This window comes from Ixodes scapularis, unplaced genomic scaffold (genome assembly GCF_016920785.2).
Source record: "Ixodes scapularis isolate PalLabHiFi unplaced genomic scaffold, ASM1692078v2 PGA_scaffold5__190_contigs__length_132052651, whole genome shotgun sequence".
Taxonomy (NCBI): domain Eukaryota; kingdom Metazoa; phylum Arthropoda; class Arachnida; order Ixodida; family Ixodidae; genus Ixodes; species Ixodes scapularis.
This window is the reverse complement of record NW_024609880.1, coordinates 31,536,506-31,549,752: the sequence shown is the minus strand read 5'-3', so window position 1 is coordinate 31,549,752 and position 13,247 is coordinate 31,536,506. Positions and strand designations below refer to the sequence as shown.

General features: G+C 46.5%; 1 protein-coding gene across 1 annotated transcript; it reads right to left on the bottom strand.

The window, feature by feature from the left end:
* Positions 1-2,155: 2,155 nt before the first annotated feature.
* LOC115308575 lies at positions 2,156-3,702 on the bottom strand. Its single transcript, XM_040217742.1, has one exon. The coding sequence runs from the start codon at positions 3,700-3,702 to the stop codon at positions 2,545-2,547; it is 1,158 nt and encodes a 385-aa protein (XP_040073676.1). The 3' UTR covers positions 2,156-2,544.
* Positions 3,703-13,247: the final 9,545 nt, after the last annotated feature.

Sequence of the window (13,247 nt, the reverse complement as noted above, 5' to 3'; positions counted from 1 at the left end):
GGATGAAACGCTGATATCGTATGAGTAGGCAGAATGAATGAACCTAGTGGATCGATTTTGAACAGATTCAAGTTCGTTAGTAATATATGCTTGGTGAGGGTTCCAGATGGCAGATGCGTATTCGAGTTTTGATCTAACAAGTGATTTGTACGCAAGTAAACGTACGTGCTTCGGGGCATGGCGTAGATTACGTTTTAGAAATCCAAGGACTCTGTTTGCGGCTGATATGACGTTGGTGGTATGCGCGCGCCAAGATAAATCGTTCGACAGTGTTACACCTAGGTATTTAAATGATTCTACAGATTCGACGGTGACGCTAGCAATTGTATACGTAAAAAGAAAGGGGTTACGGCGACGATGGAATGATACAAGTTTACATTTGCTGGGATTAAGGGTCATTTGCCAATAGTCGCACCATTCTTGCACATGGTTAAGGTCATTCTGCAGGCATGACTGGTCGGAGCTGTTAGTGATTGTACGATAAATAACGCAGTCATCCGCAAACATACGAATGCGGCATGACAGATGCGATGGTAAGTCATTTATGTATATTAAGAACAGGAGCGGGCCGAGGACAGATCCTTGTGGGACGCCTGATGTTACTGGGAGAGGGTTAGATGAGTGGTTGTTAACAAAGACAAACTGAGACCGATTAGACAGAAATTCCTGGACCCATTGAACAATAGCAGTGTTTAGATTTAATTGGGAAAGTTTTAGTAGGAGGCGCTGGTGCGGTACTTTGTCGAATGCTTTGGCAAAATCTAAAAAAACAGCGTCGGTTTGAAGGTTATGGTCAAGATTAAAATGCAAGTCATGAACGAAGAGTGCAAGCTGAGTTTCGCAAGAGAAGCCCTTACGAAAACCGTGCTGGGAGGGGTGGAAAAAGTCTATAGAGTCTAGGAAATTAATTATATGAGTGTAGATGACGTGTTCCATGGCTTTGCAGGGGACGCTTGTTAAAGAGATGGGACGGTAATTTAGTGGGGAGTCCTTGTTACCCGATTTGTAGACCGGAACGACCCTTCCCACCTTCCAGTCGTCCGGTAAGATGCCTGTAGAAAGTGATTGTGAAAACAACATGGTCATGTACACAGCAGATACACGTTTGGTATTTTTTAAAAGTTTTGAGTTAATTCCGTCAACGCCGGCTGACGATGAGAGTTTGATATTTTCAATTAATGATGAGATGCCATCTACAGAGAATGTGAGAGCTGGCATAGTAGATACTGCGTTAGAAGGTATTAAAGAGGGAGGGACATCGGTTTCTTCGGTGAACACGGAAAAGAAGGCGGAGTTAAAAGCGTTGGCGCACTCGGTGTCAGTGACTATTTCGCCCGCTCCGTTCGTCAGGCTAATGATGCGCGTCTCTTGGGGATTTATAACTTGCCAAAATTTTTTAGGATTGTTAATTAAGATCTTTGGTAAGTCATCATAAAAAAAGGAATGCTTTGCGTTACGTATAGATGCCAGATAGGAGTCTTCAGCTGCGTAGTATTTTTCCCATGCGCAGGGGTTTCCATTCCGCTTGGCCGAGCGGAAAAGACGTTTTTTTTTGTTACCTAGTTTTTTCAAAGACTTTGTAAACCAGGGTTTCTGTCGATTCTCACGGAACGTAATTAGTGGGATGAATTTATTTGCAAGTTCATTTAATTTATTTCTGAACATTATCCAGTTTGTATTAATAGAGCGATTAGAAAATGATGCTTCAAAAATTGGAAGAAAGGCGTTTAGCTCATTGTTTATTACTTCATAATTTCCCTTATCATATAGACGAATTCTTTTATCGCTTGTTTGGTGTCGTACCGGGCAAAAGTTGAAGGTAGCATGGATTACTTTGTGGTCGCTGACTTCGCGGAGATAAGTAGCCGATGATAGGCTTTCGGGATGACTGGTTAGTATTAGATCTAGGATGTTTGCAGAATCCCGTGAAACACGTGTGGGTTCGGATACTAGTTGAACAAGGTTAAAATCAAGACATACGTTAATAAAATCTCTTGCGGCTTCATTGCCTATAGCTGAGGGGATCTGGTTGCTCCAGTCTATTTGCGGGTAGTTAAAGTCTCCAAAGAGAAGGATATGCGCATTCGGGTACGTTAAGGCGAATTCATTAAAGATGTTATTAAGTTTACAAGAAAAGTCAGGAGAAGAATGGGGAGGCCTGTAGCAGACTCCCAAAAGAACCGTCTGAGGTGAAGCGCGACATATGATCCATAGTATTTCAAGGTCGGATGTAATGTTAACAATAGAACATGACAACTGCTGGTGTACGGCGATGAGAACACCTCCTCCTCGTGTGGCTTGGCGGTCATTTCTATAAAGGCGGAAGTCCGGCAAATCGGCCAGAACTTCAGCATCAGTGATTTCTTTAGACAGCCAGGTTTCGGTTAATATCAACAAATTACTACAAGAGGACAACACGAGATTAGACAAAATTTCTCGTTTCGGAAGAAAGCTTCGCGCGTTGGTGAAGATTACGGAAAATGAAAGATTAGTTTTGGTAGAATTCCGAGAGGGGGCTGTTATTTTCTTCTGACGGGGCAATTGCTATGCTGTTTCCCTTACTGTCTGTGATGGTTCATCAAAAATATAGCGTTTCGGGCCCATAAGTAGTGTTTTAAACCGTAAAGAAAACGGCGTATTTTTGCTTTTTGCAAACGCAAGTAGGTGTTTGCGAGCATTTTGGACGGGCCGAGAAAAGTCTTCGCCAACACTGAAACTTGTTCCTTTGAACTTGCGGCCATTAGATAGTATGGTGTCTTTTGTCTTATAGAACGTGAATTTAACGATTACTGGGCGAGGGCGGTCAGATGTGTGATGTCCAAGACGATGTGCACGCTCTATTTCTTTGGGGTCTATGGTTATGTTCAAGTGATCACGACAGTGCCGGATGACGAGCTGTTCTGATTGGGCAAACGTTTCTGGTCCAGTGGAGTTAGGGATGCCATAGAAAATGAGGTTGTTGCGTCGAGAATGATTTTCGGCATCGTCGAAGCGTGCCTCCAAGCCACAGACCAAACGGGCCGTCTGAGCCGTCTCGATTTTTACATTTTCTAATTCGGTGCGCACGGGGGCGAGATTTTGATAATGGTTTTCGAGCGCAGTCATGCGCCCGCTTAAATCTGATATCGCTTTATCTGTTGTTAATAGCTGGGTTTTAAGGTCTTGTACCTCTGCAAGTAATTTCGATTGACCGGTGGATAGTTTTTTTAGCTCGGCTAGTATGGCGTTAGTATCAGGACCAGGATTAGTTTCGATGTCCCCCGATTGCAACAGCAAGGAACGGATGACATGGAAGCACTCAATCGAAATGACAACGCAACACTGCGGGCTCGGCAGCTGTATCAAAAAGTAGTTACTTGTTTTTTTAGAGAAAAGACTGCACGATTTACTAACCTGCACGAAAAAGTTGAACGGATTAGTGGTCTGCGTTGTGGCACAGCCACCGAGCCCACAGAGCGACATCGGCTGCGTCGGCTGGTTTATAGTGGGCGGGTAAGCGGCTGTTGATGACGATGGGGCCCTCCACACTTGGCCGAGGATCAATTGCTTGAGTGACGAGTCTGCCGGACGTGACGAGGCGTTGCTGATGGCCGGGTGGTAGCTGCTTGCTTGGTCTTCGTTGTTCCAGATTGTGCATGCTGTCGTGCCGTCCGAGGAAGCCAGCACCGGGAGCAAAGCGCGGAGGAGAATGAAGGAGAACATCTGCACGAAAAAGTTGAACGGATTAGTGGTCTGCGTTGTGGCACAGCCACCGAGCCCACAGAGCGACATCGGCTGCGTCGGCTGGTTTATAGTGGGCGGGTAAGCGGCTGTTGATGACGATGGGGCCCTCCACACTTGGCCGAGGATCAATTGCTTGAGTGACGAGTCTGCCGGACGTGACGAGGCGTTGCTGATGGCCGGGTGGTAGCTGCTTGCTTGGTCTTCGTTGTTCCAGATTGTGCATGCTGTCGTGCCGTCCGAGGAAGCCAGCACCGGGAGCAAAGCGCGGAGGAGAATGAAGGAGAACATCTGCACGAAAAAGTTGAACGGATTAGTGGTCTGCGTTGTGGCACAGCCACCGAGCCCACCGAGCGACATCGGCTGCGTCAGGATTTATTCAAGAACAGGATATATCGGATTCTTATCAGGAAAGAGAGAAGATAGAGTTGGCTGCTCGATACTGGGGAAAGGGTAGGGCAAAGAAAGGCGGGGTGAAATGGTTGAACTCGTCAATAAGGGTGGACATGGTAATAGACCCTTTCCGAAATTCAGTCTGGCCACTTTGATCCATAGAGATCATACATACTAATAGCGAGTTCGTTTCACGGCACTCGTGCCCACGCGTGCCCACTCGCAGCGTGGAACGGGTTCGTTTCGGCCGGCACTCCACGAGTGGTTGCACTCTCCGAGTTCGTTTCACCGCTGACACCCCACGCGTGCATGCACTCGCTGCACCGAGAAAATCGGGAGTGCGCCAAAATGCAATCCCGTCATGCCTCGCTCCGGTGGGGCCGGCGAGGAGCGGGAGCAGACGACGAGGGTTCGTCTGCTACGATGTGTCGCGGAACCGAACGGAAAAAAAGTAGATTTTCTGATAGAAATCGCGTCCCACGGGCCACAAAATCAAACGCGAGCTTGAATTGTGAGCGTCTGCTATTTCCCGAAGGAAGCAATTGACAACCCGTGATTTATTTACAGGTTTTAAATCGCTCTGTTGCCGCACAGACGCTGAAATATACCAATGTGTAAAGGAATGCTCAGAACAAACGTAAAAGCGGCCCCCGAGATATCTATCACCATCCGTGTGCGGGTGAAAAATTTAACATTTGTCGACAAAACTCTCTCAGCAGAAACCTCTGACTGCCCAATAAGCATCAGAGAAAGCTAAAGATGGTAACTTTACCCGAGGATTGGGCAACATCATCATGTTTAACATTTACCTACGTCAGCTAACTTGCCCCGTCGTATTTTGTTCGAGAATGCTCTCGTTCTCGACGCCCTCACCGAGGCATTATAGGTGGATCATCTGATCCACCTATAATGACGATCCAAATCGAAAGTCCCAGTTTTGCTGGATATTCCAACAGGCTAGTTTTAAGCCGCACCCTTTCAGTGGTTCACGCATAATACCATGCTCAAACGGATCATGCTTGTGCTCGGACAGCATCGTCAGTTTTCTTCAGTGTAAACGGTTATAAGAATTGAAAGATCGGAACCAGCTGCTTTGTAGACAGCTGGTTGCGGAAATTTACGCCGTCTGTAACTATCTCTACGGCAGCCGAGCTGCTTGAATTCATCGCAACTATAAACTACAGGTTGCAGCGACCAACGTTTGTAGATAAACGTTGGTAGCGACTGCATTCTCGCATTCCCACGCATCACTCCTATCAGAAAGGCGCTAGTTTCGGTTTGAAGTCGGTACCTTTTCTACAACATAGATGGCGGCAGCATCAGTCTTCTGCACTCGGTGCATTTGGCGAGTTCGTTTGAGTCCAGTTTTCCGTGCAACACTCGGAGAGTGCGATGCATTCTGGGAGAGAACTCGAACCAGACTCGAACTGTGCCAGTGCGTGTGAAACGAACTCGCTATAACTCTCAAGGAGGTTAGAAGTACTAGGAGGGGGCACGTTGCAATATTGGTGAAGTCTAGTCATAAAAGTTTAAACGATTTTGTGCCCAGCGTGACCGCAGATCTTTCTGGCGATTGGTGCGCGTGACATGTCACGTGTGAGATGGATGAAAGAAGTTGCTGCAACCGCTGCGGTTCCGAGGGCGATACCCGGCGAATGAGCGTCCGCTTCAGCGTGCTGTACGCATCCTCCGCCGGTGGGGAGAATAGCAGGTCGCGGATCTCGCTCGCCGTTGCGGGCGGCAGGCTGCTCACCACGTGGTGGTACTTTGTGAGGTCCGCGGTGATGCGCCTGGATGATGGATGGATGATGGATGGATGGATGAATACGGCTGAGCCCTTTGGATCGGGCGGTAGCTTACGCCACCTAGCCATTTTGTTTTACCTTGCGGCGAACTGTGACTCCACCTGGAGGAACCATAGCTCGGGGTCCGCGGTCCAAAATGGGGGCAACTTGACGTCGACGGCGGCAACCATCGGGACGTCGGAGCTGAGTTGATCATTCATTGTGCGATTGAGCGTCGCGGGTCACCAATGTTGGGACGCAGCCTGGGAGAAGTGATACCATAGGCGTCCCAAACTCAACTGATCTTTTTATTTCCAAGTGCCCGTTTCCGGGCAGGTCTTCCTCCTCGGCCTCACCTCCCTTCCCCGTCTTCTCCCCCGCTCCCCACATTCCTCAGTCACCGCGGTCCGCGGGCGAGGGGAATTCTCCCGCGCGGGAAAAGGGGGGACATATCCGGTTGGCAGGCTAGGCCAGGTTCGTCGGGCAGCCATGTCCGCGCGTGGCGTGATATGATCACCACAGTAGTAGGACTCCTTGCAGGTTTGCGCGCGCTCCGTCCGGTAGTTTTTATCAGATCGAAGGCTAGACTGTGGTGTATTCTAGTAGCCTATAGTAAGACGAAGGCTAGCTACGGTCACGTGATGTGGTCACGTTGGCATGGTGAGTGAGGAGAGTAAGGAGGGAAATGAGAAAGAGGCGAGGCGTCAAGGGAGCATGGCTTGTGGAGGCTACTCGGCCGACGTCATGCCCTCTCCTACCCTTCTATTCTCCATGCTAACTCTAGAGGAAAAGGTCCGCCATTTTCCCATACATTCTGGCTGCCGCAAGCGGCGGATCATGCAGGCAGACCCTCGGGGTCCCAAACACGGTTTCATCATCAGAGCAGTTTCGTGAACTTCAACAATCCACGAACTTACCGGTGGAAAGATATTCGCGTTCCTTTCGAAGCTTTCTTTTTGCATAGCGCGCAGATGTACGGCCTCGCGTTAACGCTAAACTAAACCATATACCCGGCTTCCCCGGCTTCGCCGGTGGGGCGCGAGTGGGCGCGGTTGAGGAATACGAAACTGCGCAACCACCACATTTCCGAGATTTCGACAGAAGGGAAGTTAATGCAGCGTAATGACTTTATTGTTTTTTATAAGCGTTAGAATAGCTCAGAATTTAGTTTACAACGTTAAATTATTACTGTTTATATTGCTGAGAGTTTTCACTCTTCGCGTTTACCATGGCAACGTTGCTTTCTTTCTCTCGTGTTCTGTCGCTCTCTTTTGCGATCGTTCACTCGGGACCCCGGGTGTCGGCGCACGGGATTTGCCACTCCTCCTCACCCACCTTTACCCCCCTGCTTTGATCACTATCATCACCATCTGAAAAATGGCATATGTGCCATACCGGGAGGCACTCACTTGATCGAATGACGTTTTAGCGAACGCCCACGTTTCATCGAACGACACTTTAGCGAATAGTCGGACGCCGCGAAGCGGCGTTTTCGGGTGGGCCAAGTGAGTTCACATTTTTGTAATGAGTTGCCGCAGACTGTCGCCGCGAAGCGGCGTAAAGCGCAGCGCGACGGATGGGTTAACGCGCGCCCCCGTTATTCGCTAAAACGACCATTCGCTCAAATGTCGCCGTTCGCTAAAATGTCATTCGCTCATGTGATATGGACCCGTGCCATACCAATGGCGGCTTTTTTTTTTACTGATGAAGGAACATGTTGAAGATACTCCTAAGCTGAGGATTCGAGGCCTATACATTCTAGACGTTAGCACGTTGCGAAACCGGAATTGAATGCAAGCGCTGCGTAAGTGTTAACGTGTTAGTGGCACAAAATCGACTTCGAAACCCCTTGACTTATAGAACTTTATCAAGGCGCCTGTCTGGGGTGGCGCTTCGTTCTGCCTGGTTGCATCGTTCTGGGAATCGACACTGGAAGAGTTGATCCAGAAAAACCTGTTTAGCGAAAAGTTTATTCACGTCTGCCGTTGACATGCAAAAATGACGGTGCCCGATAAAATACTGCAGGCTGCGGGTTCATTGCCGCCATTCGTATGGCAAAAGTTAAACCGCCATTTCAGCCACCAGATGGCACTGAATTTCGGAAAAGGTCGTGCAAACAAATAATATCTTTTTTTTTTTTTTTTTTTTTGCGACATTGCGATTTTTGTTTGAAGCAAATACTGAACTTTACAGAACTTCATAGATTACCGGGCTTGTCCCGACAAATTAAAGCAGTTGGTTAATTTGACCTTGACTTTTTGCTAAGGATTGATTATTATTTTATAACTCATAAATTTAAAAGCCCTCGCAGAAGGGCGAGAACTTTTAAATCTTGCACAATGTTACACACAAACCGTCGTAGTCTGCAGCAGGTGTATAACTGCTTTTTGGGGCACTAAAGTGTCACCGACTTACTAGTAAAAAACACCCCCCAAAAATTTATATTTCTAGCCAGGCGATTTGTTATGATGTCAAAAGACTAACCAATCAATATTTTACTACAGCGCCACGTACATTTTAATAAAGTGAAAACACGCAACAGCTCTAAATCGAAACGGGACTGCGGTGGAAGGAGGAATGTAGAGGGAGGGGAGAGCTGCTGGAAGTCACGTAGCCACACCCGACCGCGTTTTCTTTTTCCTTTGTTTTTTCAGACGTGCGAGGCAGATGAAAAATTCGTACATCGCACGTAGAACTCCAATGTCAGGCACGAAATCACCAAGTGAGTGCTTGACGTTTGCGCGTTGATGATTTCAGTCAAAAGGGACGACTCGGCGGCGCCTTCGTACGAATCAGCTCAGTGGTCGGGCGTGTCGTACAGAATAAATTCTAGGTGTTTTGATCTGTAAACGATTTCTCTTTCGAAGCAAGACAGATTCGCCTGTACCGGGAACAATAGTTTCGAAATAGAAGTCCCACGCCCGTCGTCCGCCCTCATCGCTTTGTCTGCTTCATTCAGCCGTCCAGCCCACGAATCCCGCGATACGACGCCATGTTGAGAATTAAGCAGAGAATGCACAAACTGCTCCCGGTTATCTGTGCAACTTTTTTTTTTTTTTTTTTCAATAGTCGTATTTGCAGTTTTTAGAAGCAACAAAAAAGGGGTATCATATTTTTTTTCTGTTTTTAATACTGAATGTGTGCCTTCAATGACCCACGACTTTGATTATATTGAGTGTGCGAGTCTAAACCATATAGAGAACTGCACGTGACCGCGGAGAAGAGAGTGAGTGCGACTCAAACCGGCCAGTTCTCGATCGGCGGTTTTCGGGCGGGAAGAAAACGAATTTCGAGCCGCAAATTGTGTTCTGGGCAGGGTGTCGAACCGGAACCGAACCGAACCAAAAACCGGAACAGAACCGTTATTTTTAGCCGAACCGGAACTGAAACGAACCGAAATCTTCGCCGCCATCTTGGAACTGAACCGGAACCGAACCCCCCCAAAAATATAACGGTAACCGGTTCAAAACGGTTTAAGGGAATATTTCTTTTTCTTCTTATTTTTTTTAGTATCACAAAATTAACATATGGGAATGAAATATTGGCGGCTGTATTTCTATCCATGGATCAAATCGTCATATACAGAATTGAAAAGTATGGTAAGTTGTGGGTTTTAGTGGCACTGTGATTAACCATGTGTCACGTTGTCACGTGACGCCATGGTGTCAATACATGTTGTCACGTGACCTCGTGACGTCACGTGAATCACTGCGTCAACTCGATATAATTTGAGGAACTCACTAGATGTATTAACATAGTTGACAGCATGACGTAAAATGGCATCACGATTTCGTACCGAGAGTCACGTGACACCGTGACGTAAGCGATTTTCATAACCCCTAGTCGAGTGCTCGGGTTCATGACAATCAGCACCGCCAAACATTCGGGTAAGGGCTCATGTCAGTTACATATAATAATAGCCCAACTCTAACAATATATGAAGCTCAGCCCAAGCTTTTGCTTTCCAGACCCTAACCGCCTAGAGCATGACTGTGATGAACACTGGCGGTATCAGATGACGCGGCCGCTTGTTCAAATTGCGAGTTGAGGAGGTATCGACAGCTGTCTCTTTCCTTTATTTTTTCTGCATCTGCTATTAGGGGAAAACTAATGGATGTTTCCGCAAGCTATCAACGTTAGGGGTTATTTCTTAATACTATTTATTGAAAGTACAAGAAAAAATGTTGCAAGACCCATTTTACATTATTGAGGCACCGAAATATTTTTTCTTTGTTGCTGAACTGCACCCGAATGATGTACCTAAAGATAGAAGTACTGAAATTACTAAATGCGACTTATTAATATGACGTTACATAAAACTACACGTGTGTACGGAAGGAATACTAAAAAAAAAGGATATTTTAGTGATTTCAGAGACACAACCGAACGTTGGCCGTCGCTGTAAGTCCCACACGAGCGTCGTTCTCAAGTTATTGCCCAAGTTTCGATTTCCTCTGTACTTTGGTTGAAGGAGCTATAAAAATATTTCTATACATCACTAAATACTACTCAGGATCACTCCTTAACGTTAATAACTGCTTGAACTTGGCTTTGCTATTTTTTCTAGGCAATGGCAGTCGCCGAAAAATACGAGAAATATGAGCATCGTTCATCCCCTCAACTCGGAGCCAGAAACGGCCACGTGACCTGGTGCCTGTCTTATGCCGCCAATGTTAATCATACCCCGGCGCTGGGGTTTTAAAGGAAGAAAACGCGTGCTCAGCTCCAGGCATTGTTAGAGTTCGCCTATTCTCATCACCGCAGTCGTCCTACACGAGCCAATACCCAAGTGTCTGCCAAGACATTGATTGTTACGAGCCGATGAACGGCGCTCACGCAGTCCTCCTGTCCAATCCATGAGCCGCGCTCGACTGTCGTCAGGCGGGTGGTTTTGATTCCACAATTGCGACATCAATCTTTGGGAAGGCAAGACTAAAAGAAAGAGCCTCATTTAATCCTCGCAATTTCACCCCGACAAAGAAGCTTCTGAATCAGTGGCGGCCTGCGCGAGTATACTTGGGCCAGACTAGGACCAGTACGCCTCGGAAAAGTCATGAACATTCCAACCCGATGTCATTTTATGACCCATCTAAACTTCACGGGGTGCAAAATAAAAGCAATGAAGGGTTGCGGTTAACGAGTGTCAAATAAAATTGTCGAATGAACACGCACCAACGGAGGAGGCAATTCCTTAGGAATACTTTCAGCCTTTCCACCTTGGTGAAGAAGGAAGACCAGCGAAGCTGTACTATGGTGGGAATGAAGTAATGGCCGGCCGCAAGTCGCCAAGCCAGAGTGGAAAGGCTGGAGAGGTCGCCGCCATCTATGCGCGACGGCGGCAACCAGACAACCGGCAAGCCGGTTGTCTGGTTGCCGTTGTCATTTATAGATGGCGGTATCTGCCCAGAGTTTAGTGTCATCATTTGTTTGCTGACGGACACGACAATGGGAAACTAGCCCTTAACAGCCCCGCTGTATAAAGAAGTGCGCGCGTGTGTGTGTGTGTGGGGGGGGGGGGGGGTGGCTGGGAGGAGGGGAGGGGAGAGTTTTAAATACATACTGTGTTGTAAAGGTTCCTCTTCCCTGCATCTTTGGCGCAGACGAAAAAGCGTGACTCCGGAAGCTACTTTGCTTGCAAAAACGCTCTTACCAAAAAACAAGTTTTTGTCGTGCCAGACGCTCGCGCCGTTTCTAGTGAAAAGCGTCTGACTCGCAACTAAAGGGTCGTGGGTTCGCATCCCGCCTAAAATTCTTATATTTTTTTAAGGCAAAAAAAATTACTTTCAAAAGTGAAATCATTTGAGACATACGGCGACCTTTAATTCGCATTACATGTCATGTTTTAATCACTCTCATTCCACGCGTGATGTCACGTTTCACGTGAGCATTGTGGGTTGCTTGAAATTCTTGCTTGAGAAGCAAGCAAGAATTTCAAGATCTCCGACGTCATGAACCTATCGACCAATCAGGATTTTCCAGTCACGCCACCGACATCGGATTTCCTGCGACATGAGCTCCTTAACGCTATCGAGTTAAAATCATCAGTTAGCAAAGGTGATGCTCATTTGCAAATTAAATTGACCGGCATCTTGTCAAGAACAAACCTCAACAGCCAGGCTATGCCAGCTTATTCTGCATAAGAAAATGTTCACTTGGGCAAGCGCTATTTTGGGCCAGATTCGATCTGAGTGCGAAGGTGCGTCTAGATTAGAGTGAACAATTGCGATTACTTCTTGCTGCATGATTAGTGGCATGCATGCGGTGCTGAGTAGAACAACAAGCATTTGGATTGCCGCTCGGTGTTTCTATAAAAAATAGACTGAAAGGAATTCTAAAACTTTTGTTAGATTCTGAAAATTTCATTGCTCTTAGCTCAGTTGTGCCGTCATCAGATAAATATATATTGTGAAGTGTACTTCGTAAACCTTATTTCATAATTAGCATGAGCACCGAGGTGCTCATTTCATAATTTTATGTAATGTAAATAATTTCTTAGTTCAAGGACACAATAGAGATTTAATTTTTAACACTGCTACACAAAGTTGTACCAATAACAGGTATTTTAGGCGACCTACCACACTTAGCGACAACATTTTATACCGTGTAAATAGATCAGCTTGAACTTAAGAATTTTACTTAAACACAAAGAAAGCACAATAAAATACAGTATAGTTTTAAATTTAAAAACTGATCTATTTACAGGTATGTACCAACTAGCTGAACTCTTGTACTTAAACATTTTGATTCAGGTAAAAATATGTTACTGGTAAACAAAGGGATGTGGAGTGATATGAACACGACGTTATGTATGTTAATGTAGATTTTTTCTACCCTTGCGTCGGAATTAAATAACTGAATTTAATATTTTTGGCACCTAAAAACAAAAGTCGATTGCGCGGACGATCGAAGAAACTATATAGTGAATCGTTTCACGGCGTAAATAGTGTATATTGCCAGAACAACGCGAAAAATATATTCTCAATTTAGCGGTTCAAACCGGTTCGAACCGGTTTGAACCGTTATTTTTTGCTCCCCGGAACTGAACCGGAACCGAACCGAAAGCCGTGAACCCGAACCGGAACCGAACCGATAAAAATTTCGGTTCGACACTCTGGTTCTGGGTACCTCGGCTCTCATATGTCATGTACAAATACAAACCTTGGCGAGCATAAATACCCTGGTTCGTTCACACAGCTGCGTCGATTGCGTTGCGATACGTTGCTTCGTGCCGCACAGCGCCTTTCAATTGGCTCGTCGAAAATGTCGCCGGACCAATACAGAATTCAGCCAGCGACGAGGGAATTTCGCAACCTGTCTCTAAAATCCGCTTGCCCCCGACGCGGATCCGCC

What these genes read in the sequence shown, in the direction of transcription:
- LOC115308575 (XM_040217742.1), bottom strand. Translation starts at nt 3,702, where the DNA reads ATGTTCTCCTTCATTCTCCTCCGCGCTTTGCTCCCGGTGCTGGCTTCC.